The sequence below is a fragment of the Malaclemys terrapin genome, chromosome 12, assembly GCF_027887155.1.
Source record: "Malaclemys terrapin pileata isolate rMalTer1 chromosome 12, rMalTer1.hap1, whole genome shotgun sequence".
Lineage (NCBI taxonomy): Eukaryota > Metazoa > Chordata > Testudines > Emydidae > Malaclemys > Malaclemys terrapin.
The window spans coordinates 24325750-24346260 of record NC_071516.1 but is presented as its reverse complement, the minus strand read 5'-3'; the positions used below and the strand labels follow the sequence as shown (position 1 = coordinate 24346260).

The following is a 20511-nucleotide window of genomic DNA, read 5'->3' as shown; positions in this document are numbered from 1 at the left end:
AACCCTCATTTTTATGGGCCCATTATATTCTCTCCTTAAGGTTACCAGTCTGCAGTACAGGTGTTTGTATTTTCCTTTAGTGTAGGTCTTGTGCATTTACCACTGTGTCATCAAATATGGTGAATTAACAAGTCTGTGCAGGGAAATGTACCCTATATAGAACCCTACAAGGAAAAAGAGGAGAGGAATAAGTTAAATAGCACCAATGTTCTAACATTTTGGTTACAACATCAAGGAATAATAAAATCCAGTGGAGAATTTAATGTACCCTCCTCTTTCACCCACACAACACTAAAACTCTATCTACACAGATAGGTAGATTGCACCCCGGCATAGAGCTGCTCCAGGGCTGTTCACCTTTATCAATATGAAAGGCTGATTTCCCCAGCAGAGTAACAATTTAAGATTTATCTTTCATTATGATTACAAAGCCACTAAAAATCCACCTACTCAAGCAAAACTCTAATGCTGTGAAAGATAACTAACCAAATGCACTCCCAGTCCTGTCTGACAAAAACTCTGATCATTTCCCTGAATTAATAGAAAGGTCCGCCATCTCCTGGACTTCCCTGTGTGATATACTATAATGCCAGAGCCACTTTCATCGCAGAGAAATTTAGCTCAGCAGTGCCTAATAGCTCAGGCAAGGGAAAGATGCTTCCTTATATCCCATTAGATAGAGTGGATGCTTGCAGCCCATAAGGACTCTTAGTTTGAGTCTCAGCTAACGTGGCTTTGTGATAGAGGGAAATTTCCTGCAATATCCTGGACAAACCCTACTGAATTAAGTTAAACCTTATTGTTTAATACCTTTGGGATCCACTGTAGTAAAAATACAATTGTTTATGTGGCACTGTAGAATTGGGTATAACTTTTCAGGGAGACTGATTAATGGAAAGCTTGCGGAAATGCTTGGAACTTTAAAGAACTGTTTGGGACAATGTGTGAAGTGGGTTTCCTAGGAGGTCCTTGTGAGGCCTTTTGAAGTGATGCCTGGAAAACTCATTGCCTACTGATCACCTGTTCCTGGAAACTCCAGATCAAAGAACACCTTCCACTGTATAAAGGAGGGACTAAACTTTTCATGAGTTCTGAACTCAGGCTCTTATGAACTTGTGATGACAACAGAGATCCCTCTGTAGGGTTTGAAAGGACTAATCACCACTGTAGATTTGGGGGTGACCTCTGATAACCTTATTAGCATGCGGGTAGGTTCTTTTATTGTTTTCTCTGTGACGCTTTTAACCTAAGAGTAAATGTGGTTGCACAGAAAAAGCTGTGTAGTAGCTTACCTGTGAGGATTTACACTGTTAGTCTATGAAGAGAAAGCAAGCAGGTCTGCTTAGGCAGTCTATCTTTTGCTGGGAATAACATAGTGAAGGCAGGGAACTGTTCAGTCTGGTCACAAAGGAGAGAGACACGTCTCTCCACATGAGAGGCGATGACCCAGGGATCCAGAAGCCTCAGGGTGCGTGCCCTTGCTTGACCACTGAGGGGAAGTACAGGTGCTGATACCCTGAACTGTGACAGGCTTAATAATTTCATGATAATTTTCCTAGCCTATCGCTTGGACATGTCATCCTTCTTTTTGAATCCGTTTACTGGCACCATCTCTTATGGTGGATTCTCTGTAATTTAAAGCCTTTAAATCACGATTTGAGGACTTCAGTAATTAAGCGACAATTCTATGGCCTGCAACGTGCAGGAGATCAGAATAGATGATCATGATGGTCCTTTCTGGCCTTAAATTATATGAGTCTCTCTCTTCTATTGTATCAAATATAAGCTGCTTGTTTTCACTTTCAAGGCCCTTCATAACCTATCATCACTCATTCAGTATTGAAAAGTTGACCTGCCTAGGGTTGCCAACTTTCTACTCACACAAAACCGAACACCCTTGCCCCACCCCTCCTCCGAGGCCCCGTCCTCACTCAATCCATCCCCCCTCCCTCTGTCGCTCACTCATTTTCACCAGGCTGGCTCAGGGGGATTGGGTGCAGGAAGGGGTTAGGGCTCCGGGGTGAGGCTAGAAATGAGGAATTAAGGGTGCAGGAGGGGGCTCCGGGCGGAGGCAGTGGGTTGGGATGTGGGAGAGGGTGAGGGCTCCAGCTGAGGGTACGGGCTCTGGGGTGGGGCTGGGGATGATGGGTTTGAGGTACAGGGGGAGCTCTGGGCTGGGGGGTGAAGCCAAGGGGTTCGAAGTATGGGAGGGGGTTCTGGGCTGAGGCAGGGGGTATGGGTACTGGGCTGGGGCCAGAAATGAGGGGTTCAGGGTACAGGAAGGGCTCTGGGCTAGGGCAGGAGCTTGGGGTGCGGGGGAAGGGTGAGTGCTCTGGCTGGAGGTTGAGCTGTGGCGAGGGGCCAGGGATGACGGGTTTGGGGTGTGGGAGGGTGCTCCAGACTGGGATCAAGGGGTTCAGAGGGTGGGAGGGGGATCAGGGCTGTGGCAGGGGGTTGGGGCACAGGAGGGGGGTCAGGGGTGCAGGCTCTGGGTGGCGCTTACCTCAAGCAGCTCCCGGAAGCAGCAGCATGTCCCCATACCGGTTCTACGCAGATGTCCCCATCTGCAGGCGTCACCCCTGCAGCTTCCATTGGCTGCGGTTCCCAGCCAATGGGAGCGGCGGAGCTGGTGCTTGGGGTGGGGGCAGCACGCAGAGCTCCCTGGCTGCCCCTACGCCTACGAGCAGAAGGGGGGACATGCTGCTGCTTCCGGAAGCTGCACAGAGCCACAACAGGCAGGGACCCTGCCTTAACCTTGCTGCGCTATCGAGCGGACTTTAATGGCCCAGTCAGCGGTGCTGACCGGAGCTGCCAGGGTTCCTTTTCAAGTAGGTGTTCCAGACGAAAAATGGTCACCTGGTAATCCTACTCCTGCCTCTGATTGGCCCATGATTTCAGTCTCCGTTGCCCACATTAAATGTTCAAAACAAGCACCTTTGTGTTTTCTCCCATGCTGCCCCTCATGCTTGGAAGAAGCTCCCTGTAAACAACCACAACACTACAACATTATCCTCCTTCAAATTCTCCTTTGTCTGAGGTCTACAAAAAAAACTAGACAATGATTGACTGCTGGTGTGCTGAGACCACTGCTTACCATGCTAACCAATACTGTCTCATCGTTTTCTTGTATCTTGATTCTTGTCTTTTTTGTTCTGTGTTTGTACAGAGCCTCACACATTGGGGTCCTGGGATGCCTAAGCATAGGGTGACCAGATACCAAGTGTGAAAAATTTGGATGAAGGGGTGTGTGTGATGGTACTAGGCACCTATATAAGGAAAAGTCCCGAATATCGGGACTGTCCCTATAAAATGGGGACATCTTGTCACTCTACCTAAGAGACACAATAATACAAATATCAATAAATAATAATACATCCTCAAAGCACTTCTTATGGAACAGGAGTGGCAGATTCTGCCCTCATTAATTTAGCATAATAGGTGTACATGATATGTTAGGACACCGTGTGATCTGGAATGTCCAGAATTATGGGAAAAGGTGCATTCTGAAAATTAAATTATGTACAGAAAGCTATATTAAAATTTTAGGTTGGAAAGTTAAGCACTCAAAAGTTTGCAAGTGTCAGAATTGCAGTTGCCTATGAAACCTTCATTCTGGTCCCTTACGCCGCCAACCTGCGCACTGAATAAGGGCAGACCCCTGTGGAAAAGACAGCGTGTGATTCTCTAATTAAAGGTTGCATTATAAGGCATATGCACAAAGTGGCAGAATTAAGGTTGGACACGCAACCATGAATCTCAAATTTCTTAACTTGAATGCCTGACTCTACAACCTAAATAACGTTCTTTATCACATTTGGTATGTAATTTCCTAGGGTGATTGGATTTGTTTTTGTTTTTTGTTAAGGGAAGACAGTAAAATTCTGTTATATAAACTCGTAACAAGCGCAGGTATCAGCGGGGTTTGAACGCTGAGTCTTTGGCACTGCAGCACGCATTTATACTGTTTGAGCTATTAGATTAACCAGCTTCCCCTACAATAAATAAAATAAGCCATGGGACTGGAGAAGTTTGTCTCGGGGGTGGGGTGGGGGGCGCACTGGGAGTTTAGCACCCAACACTTCCCAGAACTGGGTCCTTTGCTGCTGACTGGCAGACATGAATATTACTTGCAGCTTCACAGTGCTTTACAAACATTATCCATGCCATGAAAAGTAGGTAAATATATATAATCCCTATTTTAATTGCAACCCAAGGAAATCTGATACGGAACTGATGAGACACCACCTCCAAGCCCACAATGCCATTTTTACCAAGTCATTTCCCCCCCCAACAGTTACTTAGAACTTTGCACCACGAAAAAATAAATATTAAAATAAAAAACAAAACATTTTCTTACCATCCTCTTCAGTCTGTACCACCAGCTCCTCGCTTTCCATTTTGCCCTCTGGATTAGAAAGTGCTAGTCTCAACCGGATGGTCATGAAGGGCCGAAGGCCTCGCAAGGTATAATGTGAGGATGTCTGGATGAGTTCCTCTGCTTCGTACTTCTGCTGGTTAAACACGTACTGGTACTGGACTGTTAGGTTGTAGCTGTGGCAACGGGTCACCGCGTAACCAAAGGGCTCCCATTGCAAGGTCAGCTGCCGGGAGCGGATGTCAACAACTTCCATACTCTGCGGTCCATGGACTGGATCTGTGCAACAAGTGAAAGAAATGAAAAGGCTTTAAAGGAGGCAGGCATCCGTGGATCTCTCAGTGTGCATTATCTATAGTACTTATGGCCCAACTTGCTATAGTAGATGAGCACCTGGCTATCTTTAATGAATTTGTCCTCACAACACCCCCGTGAGGTAGGAAAAAGGTGTTATTATCGCTGTTCTGCAGATGGGGAACTGAGGCACAGAGAGACTAAATGTCCTGCCCAAGAGAACGGAGGTGGGCCAGTAACTAAACCCAGTTCTCTCACGTCCTAAGCTAATGCCCTAACCACTGCACATCCTCCCTGCACAGAGAATGAGAACATGAGGGTGCAGTATGGAGGTTTATGAGAATGAGTTTGGGAACACCACCGCACTTCACCAGTGCTACTGTTCTCTCTTTTTAAATGCTTGGGAGGCACTCAGACACTTGGTCTAGTCTACTCCTATGCCCTATTGCCAAAGCCTTTAGTGAGTTATTAGAGTAACATCTCACCATTCCATCATACATTCTTCATGTACCACGTTTATAGTCAGCTATTTTAGAAATACATATTGACTGGGTGAGACTATTTTTTTGTGTTCCTCCATCTGTAAAACCAGGCTACTTTAATATCCTAAATCCCACACTACTGGGAAATTTCTCAGAGAAAGAGGAAAAATATTGAAAGTAATGTTTTAGAATCTCACACTTTTTTTCCCCCCAAATACACATTAATATCGTCATTTTAATGTCCAATATAACAGGACCTTCCAGAGCCAGTACTAGGCACCTAATGCTATGGATACATGCTGTAAAAAATTATAATAGATACTATATAATTAATGAACTGCTGTATATCCCCACTGGACTGTTAGGAATCTCCCTTTCCCACATTTCTAGCCCTAATGAGTCACATGTTATCACACCTTAAATATGTCATGGGTATAGAACTGTATATTTCTGTACCTCAGACCAGTGCAAGTTTGGAGTGATTATAGGAAACATTCCTCTGGAAATTTTTTTTCTTTTTAAATGGTGGCTATTTGAAAGTGCCCATGGATCTAGAACATTCATAGAGGCCACAGCAGAGGTTAATTATTGGCTGAAGGGAAAAGTGGTCATATAAGTACCATTTATGAGATGAATACCACAGCGACAGAGGTAATATAAAGTCCTAATGAAGTTCATTCATTATTCTTTCTACAGACTCAGCTTGAGGTAAAGATGCATGTGTAAGAATAATTTTCACTTGGTGTTGCCTATTTATGTTTACAGCATAGCTCTGACCACTTTAAAAAGTGAATGTGAGAGTGTATAGTTGTATTTTACACAAAGATTGAGGGATGAATGAGTGAATGATTGAGATGCATTAGGTGGTAAGTATACTATGTATACACACACACACACATTTTTGAATGGGTATTTCTCAAAATTGTATGGTATTTTAAAGTTTTAATTAATCATCCCTCAATCAATGCCACAAGAGTGCACATGTACGAATGCAGGAGAGAAAATTAGTGAAATACATATAATTTTCATCTGCAACTTCTTAATATTAGAGCATAATTTAAAATATTTTACCCACAAATTTTGCCGTCTCTCAATTTCAAACCACAGAAAGACTACTACTTTTTTTTTTAAATAAAAACAAAAACAGTCATAAGGAAAACAAAATAGTTTTAGAAAGAAAGAGAGAGAGAAATAAAGGGGGGAAAACGCCCTCTAGAATTTGTTATGAAGTGAACAACAAACAAAGCATCTCCTCTTCTGCTAATGTAAGAGCAGAGAACATACTAATGGTTGGTGAGACACGTCTCACTGCAAAATTTGTAACCATTAACAATGAGGCAATAACTACTTCAGAAATGAACATTTCATATATATTAAAATACACACGTGTGCACTTTAAAAATAGGACACTAAAACTAGGTGATTTACAGCATGCAACTATGGTTTAGAATTTAAAATCTCTCGTATAGTAATTGCTATTGTATTCTGTTTTTTATAATCATTCTTGGCACTTGCATAGCTTATTCAATGACTGGTTGCTGGACTCTTTACAAACAATGAAGCCGCAATCCCCACATTGTGAGGGAAACTTTATCCTCATTTTAAAGAGGAATAAACGGAGGCACAGAGAGGTTTAAGTGGCTTGTCCAGGAACACACACAGTCCTCCGCAGAACTTTAGAACTGACACCTAGTTTCCTGCTCCAGCCATTATATAACACTTTCCCTAGAAAACACATTTAACACTTTCCATTTAATAACAGCAGCTATTTCTGAGGTGAAAGCTGGTAACTAGTCACCAGGATACAGCAACACAACTGAGAGTGCGATTTGCGGGGGGAAATGAAAAAATCTTATACCCAGCTGAAACTATCATGGGAGATACAGGCAGGCAAAACAATTACCTAGACGGGAATGTAGTGAAGCCACTGGGATCTAAAAGCAACTATGCAGAAGGGACTACAGAATTTTAAAATGACAAATGGCCAGGCCCTAAACAGAATTTCTCACTCAAAAGATGATGCCTCTCCCAGCACAGCACCACGTAACACACTGATGGGGTTTAGGTTCAGTGTGGTCTCATCCTGAACTGTCTTTTGACTAATCCCCTCCACCCTTACCTCCAATCTGTGATCTCTGTTCATTTAGTTACTATTTACCAAGGCATTTGGTACAATTCCTATTTAAGTTAACAAGTGCTGCTGGCCTCTCCGGGAAAGGGGGAGGTAGACAATTCCGCACTGTAACCAAGCAGTCTCTTGTTCCTGGAGACCTGTCAGGAAAGTGAAGAGGATGTTGAGACATGGGAGGTGGAAGTCTTGCCAATCATCCAAGAGCTTTATTAAACTGGATATGAAACTGCAGGAGTTTGAAAGCCATTAGTAACAAGCTGAGAACTCCACACATTTCCCCTGAGATGGATCCCTAAAAAGCGGAGATCACTCCAAATGATTTTGGTAACTGGAGCATCTTTACTTCTGAAGAGCCACATGATACAACCATACCTCCTTTCTTTTAAATTTAAAGGGGCAGGGGAAGAGGTAGAAAAAGTGAGCATGCACAGGAAGAGAGACTATTTTTACTCTCAGAAGGGGCAGGAAGGATTTGGGCACACTAGCTGAGCACTGTGTGGAGGGATCTCACCTGAGTGTTCATGCTTTGTGCCGACTAGTAGCCAATCATTGATTTTCATAAGTGAACGAATACATTTGCTGCTCCTGCCACCACACGTAGTTTTAATGAAGGTTTCTACGGAAGGGCGCTGGAACAATTTGTATAGTGGGGGTGTTGAGACTAATTGAACCAAATGGTAAACTCTGTATATAATGGAAACCACTTCAAACCGGAGGGTGTAGCAGCACCCCCAGCATCCCTAGTTCAGGCACCTATGCTTCTATATTTAGAGATACTTATTTCTAGTTCCAGATCTTCATGGCTTATTACCAGACCTTGTGCTGGCCTTAGCCACTTGCCACCCTGTAGTAATTCATCTCTGTCTACCAGGGCCGGCTCCAGCGTTTTTGCTGCCCCGAGTGGTGGGGGGAAAAAAGCAAAATCCGCGATCGGTGGCACTTCGGCAGCACCTCACCGCCGCCACTTTATTCTGCGGCGGCAATTCAGCGGCAGGTCCTTTCCTCCGAGAAGGACTGAGGGACTCGCTGCCGAAGAGCTGGACCTGCCACCCCTTTCCGTTGGCCGCCCAAGCACCTGCTTGCTGGGCTGATGCCTGGAGCCGGCCCTGCAGTCTATCTGCCCCTTGTCTCCTTTAATACCTCTGAAAAACCAGGCTGCTAGAAACACCAGTTGAGCACCAAAAAAACTGAAGCACCCCAAAAGTCAGAGAAAACTTGGGAAAATTTAGATATTCTTGACCTGCCTGAGGACATACAGCAAGCATTAGAGACAAGATTAGAATCAAATGCTTCCAACTTCATATTCCATGCACAATCGTTTAGGATATGCTGCCTCATTAACTGAAGGATATTGTCTAGCAGCGAGGATTTTAGAAGGTGTGATGTATAAGAACAGCTTCCTCACTCAAGTTTCCGGGTTATTTTTGTTCATGAGAAAATGTTGTTTCCCTTTACAGCCATGATATTAGTGTTTTGACACAGGGGCAGGCAGTGGAAAATGGACTGTGTGTGTGTGGTCCTGCCATAACTATACAGTTCAAAAGTTACGGGTTTCTGAAGATAATGATGGGCTCCTAACAGGCTAGGATATCTATACAGAACATCCATCACTGCAGAGTCTCACTGCTGTGTGGCTTTGTAATGGTGAAACATTGGAAATGTTTAAGACACAAGTTAAAAAAAAATCAGGCTAGGCAATTGCCTTCACCTTTCGATGTGAGGAAGGGTGCTCTAGTGTTTAGAGATGGGAACAAAGCCAATTAATTCTATTCCTAGTTGATATGGTGTGATGTTAGCCAAACTATTTTGTTTCCAACATCGTAATCCTGATCGTCAGACAGGATACATCTCCACAGGCAGAAATGGATGCAGCATATAAAACAATCAAACTGTATTTGGGACACAACCATTAATCTGAAATTTCTGCAACAGAAAAGATGTGAGAAAAAAATATCTTCCTTCCTGATCAGCATTAGTGATCGCTCCCTACTGCTACACTTATCACAGATGTTTACAGAATGTGAACAATGAACTTTTCTATAGTGGATCACCACCATAGGCAATTAAAGGAACCAAAAGAATGCGTCTGTGAAAACCATCAGCCCCTGAAAGTGCAAAGACAGGCACACGTCGTTTCAGGCTGCATCAAAGGGAAAGAATATTGAAATAACAAAAGAAATAGGTGGTTCTTCCTTCAGTGCTCCCCTTTATTCAGACCCCACATAATCACTAGGAGACTTGAGGCCTCAGAATGCAGCAAGGCAAAAACAAAAACATTCATGCTAGGAGACACCCAGGTAGCTACAGATGGCAATTAAAAACACTATAAAATTTAAAATGGTGATTTAATTATAGTTATTGTCTTTACATTATTCAGGTTATGGAATGAATAATTAACTTGGGGGTGCCTGGTATACGGATGTCAGATTTGGCCACTGCATTGGTGCCATGGGTAAGGACTGGTTCTGATTTTAATGTAACCTCACCCAGACTTTCACCTCAAACCTGAATTAAACAAAAGGTTCTGAAGTTTGACTTTAACTTTCCCCCTAATTTCCTTGCTCATCTCTTCACTTTGTAGTTCCTACCAGGACCAGAAATGTCAGAAACTCACTTCTGTGAGATCTCCATCCCAGTTTCCAACAGATACTTAGCATTTTTCTGTAGATTCTCTGAGATACAGCCCTGAGGCCTTTCCTTGATCTTTCATTAGGGTAACCTGCCTATTAACTGCAAAATAAAGTGTTTAGGCTAAATCTAATGACAGCTTTCAGAGCAGCAGCCCTGTTAGTCTGTATCCGCAAAAAGAACAGGAGTACTTGTGGCATAGATGCCACAAGTACTCCTGTTCTTTAGGTAGGGTTACCATACGTCCGGTTTTTCCTGGACATGTCCGGCTTTTCGGCACTCAAACCCCCGTCCGGGGGGAATTGCCAAAAAGCCGAACATGTCCGGGAAAATGCCGGCCAGGCACTTCCCCTCCTGCAGCGGCTCTGCTCCTCCCCTGACTCTTCGGCTCTGTTTAAGAGCTGAGCTGCCCGAGCCCTATGGGCTTCAGGCAGCCCCCTTGCCTCCGGACCCCAGCCGCCGCCCGGGCACTTCCCTTCCCGGGCTCCGGCGGTGCAGGGTCCGGAGGCATGGGGGCTGTCCGAAGCCGGTAGCGCTGGGGCAACTCGGCTCTTAAACAGAGCCGAAGAGTCAGGGGAGGAGCAGAGCCTCCGGCCGCGGCGGCTCTGCTCCTCCCCTGACTCTTCGGCTCTGTTTAAGAGCCGGGCTGCCCGAGCGCTACCGGCTTCGGGCAGCCCCCATGCTGCCTCCGGACCCTGCGCCGCCGGAGCCCGGGAGGGGAAGTGCCCGGCTGGGGGCGCAGGGTCCGGAGGCAAGGGGGCTGCCCGAAGCCCAAGTGCTACCGGCTTCACGGTTTGCCGGGCAGCCTCCAGACCCTGCGCCCCTGACTGGGTGCTTCCCTTCCCGGGCTCCAGCTGTGCTAGGGAAGCGCTGGCCGGGGGCGCAGGGTCTGGGGGCTGCCCGGCAAACCGTGAAGCCAGTAGCACTCGGGCAGCCCTTTCCGCGTGGCTGGGAGTGGGAGGGAGGAGGGGGCGGAGTTAGGGCAGAGTTGGCAGGGAAGGGGCGGAGTTGGGGCAGGACTGGGGGTGGGAAATGGGCGGGGCCAGGACCCCGTGGAGGGTCCTCTTTTTTTTATTTGTTAAATATGGTAATCCTACTTTAGGCTAAATTTGTAACACAACTTTGGAGACCTCTCTCTACTAACAATCTGCACTACATAATGCAGTGTCCTTCTAACAACTATTTTTAGAGTACCCAATCTCCAGTTGATCTGTCTCCTACTTTCTGAGTCCAGCAAAAGGAAATCAGGATACTGCAGTGATACTGAAAACTTGGGAATAGGCTGCAGCTTTCAGATTTATCTGCAGTCTGGCCGGGGGTAGGTATTGGCCATCAAATGGCCTTTTAGTTTCTTGGGGGAGGGAAAACAAATACAACTATTCAAGCTCTAGGTTCAGAGAACAGGAAACCTGCCTGGAATTAAGTCAGTGAATTGAAGTAAACACTGAAGGTTTTATATTCTCTCTCACCCTCTTCTCTCAGTCTCAATCTCAATTTCTCTGAGAACCAAAACCATATAATTTAGAAAATGCTCTTCTGTTTCCAGTCTCATTTCCTCTGCAGCACAAACAAGTTTTTACACATTTTAAAGCCAGGAATGGTTTGTTGTTCTTAAAGGACAGCGATCCCAGTCTCTTGTCTATTTATTCCTTTAGCAGTTTCAGTTTCTTAAATATACTACTCTACGCTGCAGTCTTATTACCAGATGTTCAGTGGTATCCATGCACAGCGGAATCCATTGCATCACCTCCACTCACTTTTTGAAATGTGGTAATGAATTATTTCCCCCCAAGAACAAGCTGAGAACAAATAAGAAAAATGATAGTGTTTCTAATCAATCAGTAGTCAATTTACCACCAGTAAACATCTGTTGAGTAGTCAATCAGTTTAATTTCTATAGTCTTGGAATGGAGATATCAAGTCCTAATACATCCCATGACTCACAGACTATTAAATAATGTATGATACAGTTGACCATAAGCCATCAACGATACTGACATGTTCTGGATGGCTTCATATTCTTGCTGTTCACCCTCCCAGCATTTAAGGAAGAAAGGACAGGAGAGGAAACAGAGCTCTGACCCAATAATTCTGCTCCATATTTAGTTGGCATGGTCCCTAATGGCTGACAGCAAGGACCTGATTGGTCTTTGTCCCCCTTTGAGACAGTGAGTAGCCTCCCAAATGTTCCCTGCCCATCAATCCTGGAAGGCTTGGAGTGAAGGCCCTCACCAGGTCTCTTGCAGGGCTACCACCAGTAGACTTCCCTCACTGACTTGAGCTGGAGGCTATTTGTTACATAGCAGAAGGACGGTCTGGCAGTGAAGCCATGTGGCTGAAAGTTGGGAAATCTGAGTTCATTCCTAGCTCGTCTATGAATTTCCTGTATGACCTTAGTCGAGTCTATGAAGGCCTGATTTCCAAAAGGGCAGATGGCTACAACCTGGATCAGCGCATGGTTATTGCACACAGATTAAGCATTTGACTACACCAGCATTTTTGTGTACAGCCCTGAGCTTCTGCTCAGTTTTAAAAAACTGATCCTTTTTAAAACAAAGTACCTGTGATGGGTGCCACTTGAAACTGGGGAACCACTGAGTCCCCTGACCCACCAGCCTGGACTCCCTCTCACACTGTACTGCTGTGACAAGCTGCAAAGCCCTCCAGCCGCCCCTTTCACCAGCATTCATACAGGTAAGGACATACCCAGCTGCAGTTACACACAGGCTCTCTAATCACCAGCTTCCCAGCCTGGGACCCCAGAGCAGTATCGTCCTGCCCTGGTCAAATCTGACCAGTATGTGGATTTAAGACCTGGTCTGCCTCTCCCTCAATGTGAAGAGAACAATGCACACTTGTGGTAACCAAGCAGAGATTTTCCCCAACCACTCCAGTCAAAGCTCACTGATTTAGATTAAAAATAAAAGCAAGTTTATTGACTACAAAAGATAGATTTTAAGTGATTATAAGGGATAGCAGACAGATCAAAGCAGATTACCTAGCAAATAAACAAAAATGCAAACTAAGCTTAATATACTAGATAGACTGGATATGAATTAGAGTCTCACCCTGAGAAATGATTCAAGCAGGCTACAGATCCTTAAGGGACAAGCTGTACTTGCTTTACAGCTTGGAATCCCCAGGTGTTTCATACACAGGATAGAAATCCCTTTAGCCTGAGCCCACCACTTCCCCTAGTTCAGTCTTTGTTCCTCAGGAGTCCTCTAGTGTGGGGAGTGAAGAACCACAGATGATGTCACTCCCTGCCTTATATAGCTTTTGCATATGGCAGGTGTGATGGGTTACTCCCCACCCTCGGATGCCACCTGATATACTGGGGTCCTACTGAACCCATCAGTTCCACCAGCCTGGGCTCCCTCACCCTGTCCTGCTGAGCCAGGCCCTCAAGCCTCCTCCAGCACACACACACACACACACACACACACACACACACACACACACACACGGCCACTCCAGCTGCAGAAGAAGACAGACACCGAAATCAGCTCTGTGTGGGAAGACTCAGTTTGGGAATTGCTCAGTACTCAAGTGCACACCCCCTCTGGAGTGTAAACCCAAAACTGTATTGTCTTGCGCTACACAGAAATGTGTACAGCATTAAACTCATGAAAATTGCCCCCTCCCTCAATGCGGAGGAAGATATGCACAGCTTCCCCACCCCGTTATGAATTGCACAAACTGGGTTTTAGAAAACAAAACAAGTTTATTAACTACAAAGGATAGATTTAAGGTATTATAAGGGATAGCAAACAGATCAAGGTAGATTACTAAGCAAATAAAGCAAACACGCAAACTAAGCTTAATACACTAAAGAAACTGGCTGCAAGTAGTAATTTCACACCCTATATGCTGTTTTAAGCAAGTTGCAGAGACAAATTTATTTTGCCTGCAGCTTAGAATTCCAGATATCTTTCACAGGCCAGACACCTTCTAGCCTGGGTCTAATTCTTCCCCAGTTGAGTCTTAGGTGTTTTTAGCTGTCATCTTGGGCAGGGATTCAGTGAAGAACCGACCCGGATTAACTCACTCGCCAGCATTAAATAGGATTTATATAGGGCGGGAATCCTTTTTTTCCCAGTTTGATCCCTGCCCCCTACCAGTGGAAAAATACCAGCAGTCCAAGATGGTGTCCAGTACCAGGTGACATGATCACATGACCCTGCAGTGTCAAAGCAGCATCCCAGGAATCTTCTCAAGAAGGTGGGAGATTAGAATCTTCAAAGATTCTCCCTATTGTTCTCCCTAATGGTTTATTGACTAACCAGCCAGACTGGTTGCATTTTATGTGATGGGTGTTCCCCACGTGCAAACACTTTGGCAATTGATACATAGTCAATATTCCTAACTTCAGATACAGAAATTATACATGCATACAGTTAGGATAATCATATTCAGCGAACCATGACTCTGCTAGTGACACCTTACATGACTTATCTTGTACAAAATGCACCATAATTGTGCCATAATCCTATCAGAATACCACTGTGAAGAATATGGGGTGCAGTGTCGCTTTTTAAAAAGATGGCCTTTTTAAGACAAAGTACCTACCTCACAGAGATGTTCAAGTTTTAATTAATTAATGTTTGTATGTGAGATGACTAAATCCTCAGACGAAAAGGGCCGTAGAAGAACAAAGTGATGTTAATGCAAAATTTGAAATGAGATGGCTCCATACTGTTGTACTTCTCTGTCTTGCTACTGAAAGGAATGCCAAATGTTTTGTGAGCCCTTTCAGGGAATAGAGAAATACAGTGGTTCAAGGTCTGAGACCTGCTATATATTGTGTTCTGGGCCAGTGCTAAAAAGCCCTCCTGATCCTAGGGACTAAAGATGGTTTTAATGTCTGATCTCGCAAACCACCTGAGCTTATACATGTGCTTTGAACTACTGGGAGGCTGAGATTTCTCTCCTTGCTTTCCCTTAATTCCTTTGAGAAACCTTTGCATTTCATTGGCAAAGGGTGCTTGTTTCTAGCATAATGTTTGCAAGATATCAGTCCTTAAAATGATGCCACACTGATTAGATCTTGCTTTAATTTTTCAACATGGCTTGAGTGGCTGCTATCACAAAAACCACCACAGCTAGAAGCAAAATGATTCATGCCATCTAAAAGCCTAAATCTTAGCTTTCAAATGAAGCATGTCAGGCCTATAAAGCATTAACCTAGCACTTGGTGTCTGAAAGAGAGGCTACTAACCGTATGTTTGAATTGGAGCAGAGGAGGAAAAAAACAAACACAGAAAGAGAGCAATCAGAATAATCTAATTTGACTATCTAGGTGTTACCTAATTTATTAATATGTACACAACTTCCATGAACTGAAGCTTTCATGCTCACACGGACTTCAAATGGCTCTGTGAAATTTAAGGGAGAGAATACTAAAGAAAAAAGTATAATCGGGCTACTGTAACTGTTCTTAAACCCAAGCAAAGGAATCCAGTCTTTGGGATTCACTAGGTGGGAGAACCACAGCAGAGTTATGAATGCTAACTTTTATTTAAGTTCTGTGGAACCATTAAGTGCTAATGAATGATTCATTCAATAACAAAGGATTGAAAAAATATTTTAATAAGTTAGGTGTCACCTATGCTTTGGTAGGCTGCTGTGAATGCTTTCCAGACTAATAACCTTTTCTAAGCACTAGCTCTGGACAAGTGTCCAGAAAAGAAAACAGCTTGGTCTACAAATCTTCAGATGTGGTCTTGGTCCCAGCAAGCTACTCTCTACTCATAAATGTCATCTGACATGTTCACAGTATGTATCTCATGCTGCCACCATGAATAGATGGTCCATTTTGGTGGCTGTTTTGTCATTCCTTTTTGAGTGGTGCAGATTATATGATTTCGTTCACTCTTCAATGGCTCAAGGTGAGCCATAGGAATAGGAAGGTTGATGTAGGTTGTTAATAGCAGATGTCTGCTTTAAACCCCTCCCCTGGAAGAAGAGGGGGAGGGAAAGCTTAAAATAAAACACTATGTTCTGAATATGAAGCTAGAGCTGAGCAGCAAAGCTAAATTGAGACAATCGGTTGTTGCCCTTCAGGTTAACTACCTGCTGCAGGAGTCTAATTGCAAGAAATTGGTGTTGTCAGTAATGACGCGGCATCAAGCAGAAGGTGTCCGTATTGCTCTGAGGCACCATTGCCCATGTCTCCTGACCCTACAGAGGACGTGAAGCAGAGTTTATTAACAGTGCAGATGTCCACTGATTAAATTCTTTTCCCAGTGGTAGGTTACGCAGACACAGAGCCCAAAGGGAAGAAAAATTCGTGTGACAGGTGCAGCAGCTTTCCAAGAGTTTTGTTTAAGTTCCCTAAAAAACAAAAAGAGTAAGGAAAACTTGTAGGCACGTGTGTTAGAGAGGGATGGAGAGTAATGCCCTTGCTTCTTTCATATTCCCTGTTATTCCAGACTAGGCTGAACAGCCCAAGTACACTGACTTGTGCCCACAGCATGTCACTGGCTTTCTGCTCTGGATAGATTCATGTGGGCCAAAGAAGCCCAGAGAACATCAAAACACTTAAATCAGGTTCCATGTCCCTTTCTTCTGGGTAGTTTATGTTAAATAATAGACGGTATAAATCATAGAATATCAGGGTTGGAATAGACCTCAGGAGGTCATCTAGTCCAATCCCCTGCTCAAAGCAGGATCAACACCTGGTGTAAAGTAATACAAAATGCCTATCAAGAAACACTTTTCTGTCTCCTGTCAGCTGGGAAATTGAGAGATCACTTCCTTCCCGCACTAGGTAGCTCTTCCTGGATACTATGGAGAGCCCCTTGGAGGCCAGATCTCTTACTATTAAGGATAGGCAGTTTCCTTTACAGCAGGCGGTTTCCATGTCTGGAGACACTCCGTGCAGCTTGCAGTTACAGGACCATTGTCAACTTGCTCCTTCGTTCACGCTTCTCAGTCTTAAATGGGCAAGCCTTGGAGTAGCATGCAGGGAAGACTCTTGAGCAAACAGGGCCCAGGACCAGCACCCTGTTACAATTCCACAGGTGTTGATTGGAGGCCACTAAATTCAACCATGTATTCAGTAACTTAATACAGCTCTCCAGAGGAGAATGGGTAATGTTGCATAGGGCACAGGAAAAATAGCTTGTTAGTCAGCTAAATTGAAACCAAAACAAGAGAGAAGCTGTATAGGAACTGTTGAGCCCCAGGCATTCAAGAGCAGTATATTTTTCATTGTTCAGTTAAAACAGTTCAGATGAGCTCTGCGTAAGGATCAAGGAGGATTTATGGTGTTCAGCAAAACCAAACCTCACCTCATCTCCAAACCTTTAGAGGCTGGAAATTTAGGTCGCTTCAGACAGGACCAGTGCTACCCTTAAGGCAAACTAGGCGGTTGCCTAGGGCGCCAAGATTTGGGGGCACCAAAAAGCAGTGCCCCCAATTTTTTTTCTTTTTTACAGTGTTCCTACTCCCCCTCCCTGAGCACGCGGTCACTGCTCCACTTCTCCCACCTCCCAGGCTTGCAGCGCCAATCAGCGCCAATCAGCTGTTTGGCGCCGCAAGCCTGAGAGGGGAGGAGAATTAGAGCGGGGGCGGTGTGCTCGGGGAGGAGGCAAAGCAGAGGTGAGCTGGGGTGGGGAGCTGCCACATGGCTCCCCGGGCCGAGGGGGTGGGGAGCTGCCGCGGGGGTGCCTCAGGGCAGGGGGAGGGAGGGAGCTGCCACAGGGCTCCCCACCCCAGCTCACCTCTGCTACGCCCCATCCCTGAGCACGCCGTCACTGCTCCACTTCTCCTGCCTCCCAGGCTTGCAGCGTCAATCAGCTGTTTGGCACCGCAAGCCTGGGAGGGGAGGAGAATTAGAGCGGGGGCAGCATGCTCAGGGAGGAGGTGGAGCAGAGGTGAGATGGGGTGGAGAGCTGCTCCACGGCTCTCCAGGGGGGGAGTTGCCGCGGGGGAGGGGGGCCTCAGGGCGGGGGGAGGGGAGGAAGCTGCCGTAGGGTGTGGGGGGCGCAAGGTGGAAGTTTTGCCTAGGGCATGAAACTTCTTTGCACCGGCCCTGGCTTCAGATAAGCATCAGAATAATGCCAGTCTAAATATTGTTGCTGGCTTAGCAAATTGGAAAATGTCTGCCCTTCCCAACCTGGTGGTAACCCCAAGGTTGATGATCAGAAAACATTTTTCTGCCATAGGCAGCTCCGCTCTTCAGTCTATATGGCAGAGCTGATTTTACATCCAGTATCTCGGATACTGACACAAACTTAAATGTGGCCTTGTGTGAGTCAGTTAATCTCGGTGTCCGTTTTCTATTATGAAGAATGAGCTCTAGCTGCAAAATTTAGTGCTAGCTTTTAAGTTTCCTGGATTTCACTTGCAGACACTAAAAGCCTGAACTTCAGAGTCATCAACTTATATTAAGAAATCTAATGAACAGTGTAGTTTTACCTTCTTGATGGATATCCCTTACAGAGATGTCCTACGAAATGTGAAAGGGATGAAATCAGTAGGGCTCTATAGCCCCTTAATAGAGGTCAACAGAAATGAGTGTTGGGCTGTTTGCACCACTCAGATTTTGAAGGCAAGTGGGAACTGCAATGGTCCCATACATAAGCTAAGCAGCTCCTTGACTGGTGGCACTAATAATTACCTGCCTTCTAGGATTCTGTATGAGGGCTTGATCATAAGTGGTAATAAGGACTAGGAGGTGCACAGACATAAAATAGCAGTTAGTGGTAAGAGAAGAACTCAAGCTGGAAGTCAGGAGATCCTAATACCAGTTCCACTATACTACAGATATCTGGTTTTGTTTTCCCATCTGCAGAACACTGATTTGGTGGCACTATGCAATGGCCAGTCTCGTTCACCTCTAAACATAGCATGTTTTGCAAAACCTGATACACTTGAGAATGGCATGAAATGTATAGTTCTGTTACCAAATAGAGACAGTACAACATTTCCATGTGAACAATGGAAGAGTTAACCTGTAAAGAGCTTTTCATTTGTAGATCTCAAAATGTTTTACAAAGGAAGGTATCATTATTCTTGTTTTACAGATGGGAAAACTGATAGAAGTAAAGTGATTTGCCCAAGGTCCCAGTGAGTTAGTGTCTGAGGAAAGGTCTCCTGGACTTCATGCCTATGCACTAGACCACACTGTCTTCAATGATTCCTATTCCAACAGATCAAACATCCTTAAGACAATGAAAGCCCCCTTTGGCATATTTCTGGGCTGACGGAAGTGGGACCCCAACCGCTACTCAGAAAACTATTGAAGAAACAAAAAACAAGAGCATTTAAGTAGCATGCCCTATATGTACAGTTTGGTGGGGGTTTGTTCATTCAACTCCACAGTTCATTTCTTAGCCAATAAGACAAATCATCACAGACAGCTTGTTCTAACTGAAAGCAGTCTCTCTCTCTTTGACAATGTGGACATGTCAGTCTGACAGACAACTGTGTTCATCCCTGAAGCTCAGCATGTCTGTCGGTGACAAAGCACTATTGCTGGCTCATCCAAGAAACAAGGTGATGCATGTGAGCTCTGCCCATCACATTTTAATGCCTAGACAGCAAAAATGAGGTATAAATGCCTTGATAGATTAGATGGACAAAACTGAGATTAAACAGAAGGAGATAGACAACGTTTAAATAGTACTGTAGTCTCTTGGCTCGGTCCTCTCTCTTCTGAGAGCAGGAAGGCATAGGAAGAGAATTTGGCTGGAATAGGATTTAGCCCTGGTGATGGGATCCCCGGGGTGCAGCCTGGGACTGTGGGACAATGCTTTGCTAGTGACAAGCAGCAAATCTCTACAGGTCCTGTTATCACTCAGCACAACCGCATGTGGAGCCCACTGCCAGCTAGATTGCATGAATGCTCCCAGAACCACTCATGAATCACACAGAGAAAGGCACCAGCCAAATCCCTCCCAGCACTGTACCTCAGGAATATACTGTCTTGCACTGCTCAAGATGAGAAGTGCAGATTTATTAATTGGTTCACCACTTCATCAATGGAAAGTGGATATACACCTGCCTTTGCAAACCTGAGCAAGCACCCTTACCAAACACGTCTGGCAAACTCACTAGTAAAGATAAGCAGTTAAATAAATGTATTGACTACAAAAGATAGATTTTAAGGGATTATAAGTGATAGGCAAAAAGTCAGAGTTAGTTACCAAAATAAAATAAAATATAAGCACACAGTTTAAACTCTCAACCCTATTAGACTGCAGCCTGGGACTGTTAGATTGGGCAACATCTAGATTAAGCAGTTTCTCACCCTACTGGATATTGTGGTTCACAGTACACAGATTTCACCCTTGAAACCTGGGCCAGTCTCCTCTGTTGGAGTCTTAAGTCTTCTCAAGTATCAGGGGGTAGCCGTGTTAGTCTGTATCTACAAAAACAACAAGGAGTCTGGTGGCACCTTAGTCTTCTCAGTGTCCTTGTTGCTTGCAGTATAGGTGGGGGCAGGAGAAAGGCCACGCATGGGGCCCTTGTGTTCCATTTTATAACCTCAGCCCCATGTGCTTGGAGAACACAAATCCAGGCATGCCCTGGGGGGCATTACTGAGTCTCCAGGCAAGGCTGAGCAATTCCCCTGGTGTGGCCTTATGCTAGTGAGT

At 44.9% G+C, this 20511-nt stretch overlaps 1 protein-coding gene across 4 annotated transcripts in view; it reads right to left on the bottom strand.

Moving 5' to 3' along the window:
* Positions 1 to 20511, bottom strand: part of PTPRT (protein tyrosine phosphatase receptor type T) — a 699175-nt gene that overhangs the window by 237244 nt on the left and 441420 nt on the right. For all 4 annotated transcript variants that reach the window (XM_054046511.1, XM_054046508.1, XM_054046510.1 and 1 more), the window contains exon 8: positions 4358 to 4654. In XM_054046511.1, coding sequence (XP_053902486.1) covers positions 4358 to 4654 — 297 coding nt within the window. The remainder of the gene's footprint in view (positions 1 to 4357; positions 4655 to 20511) is intronic.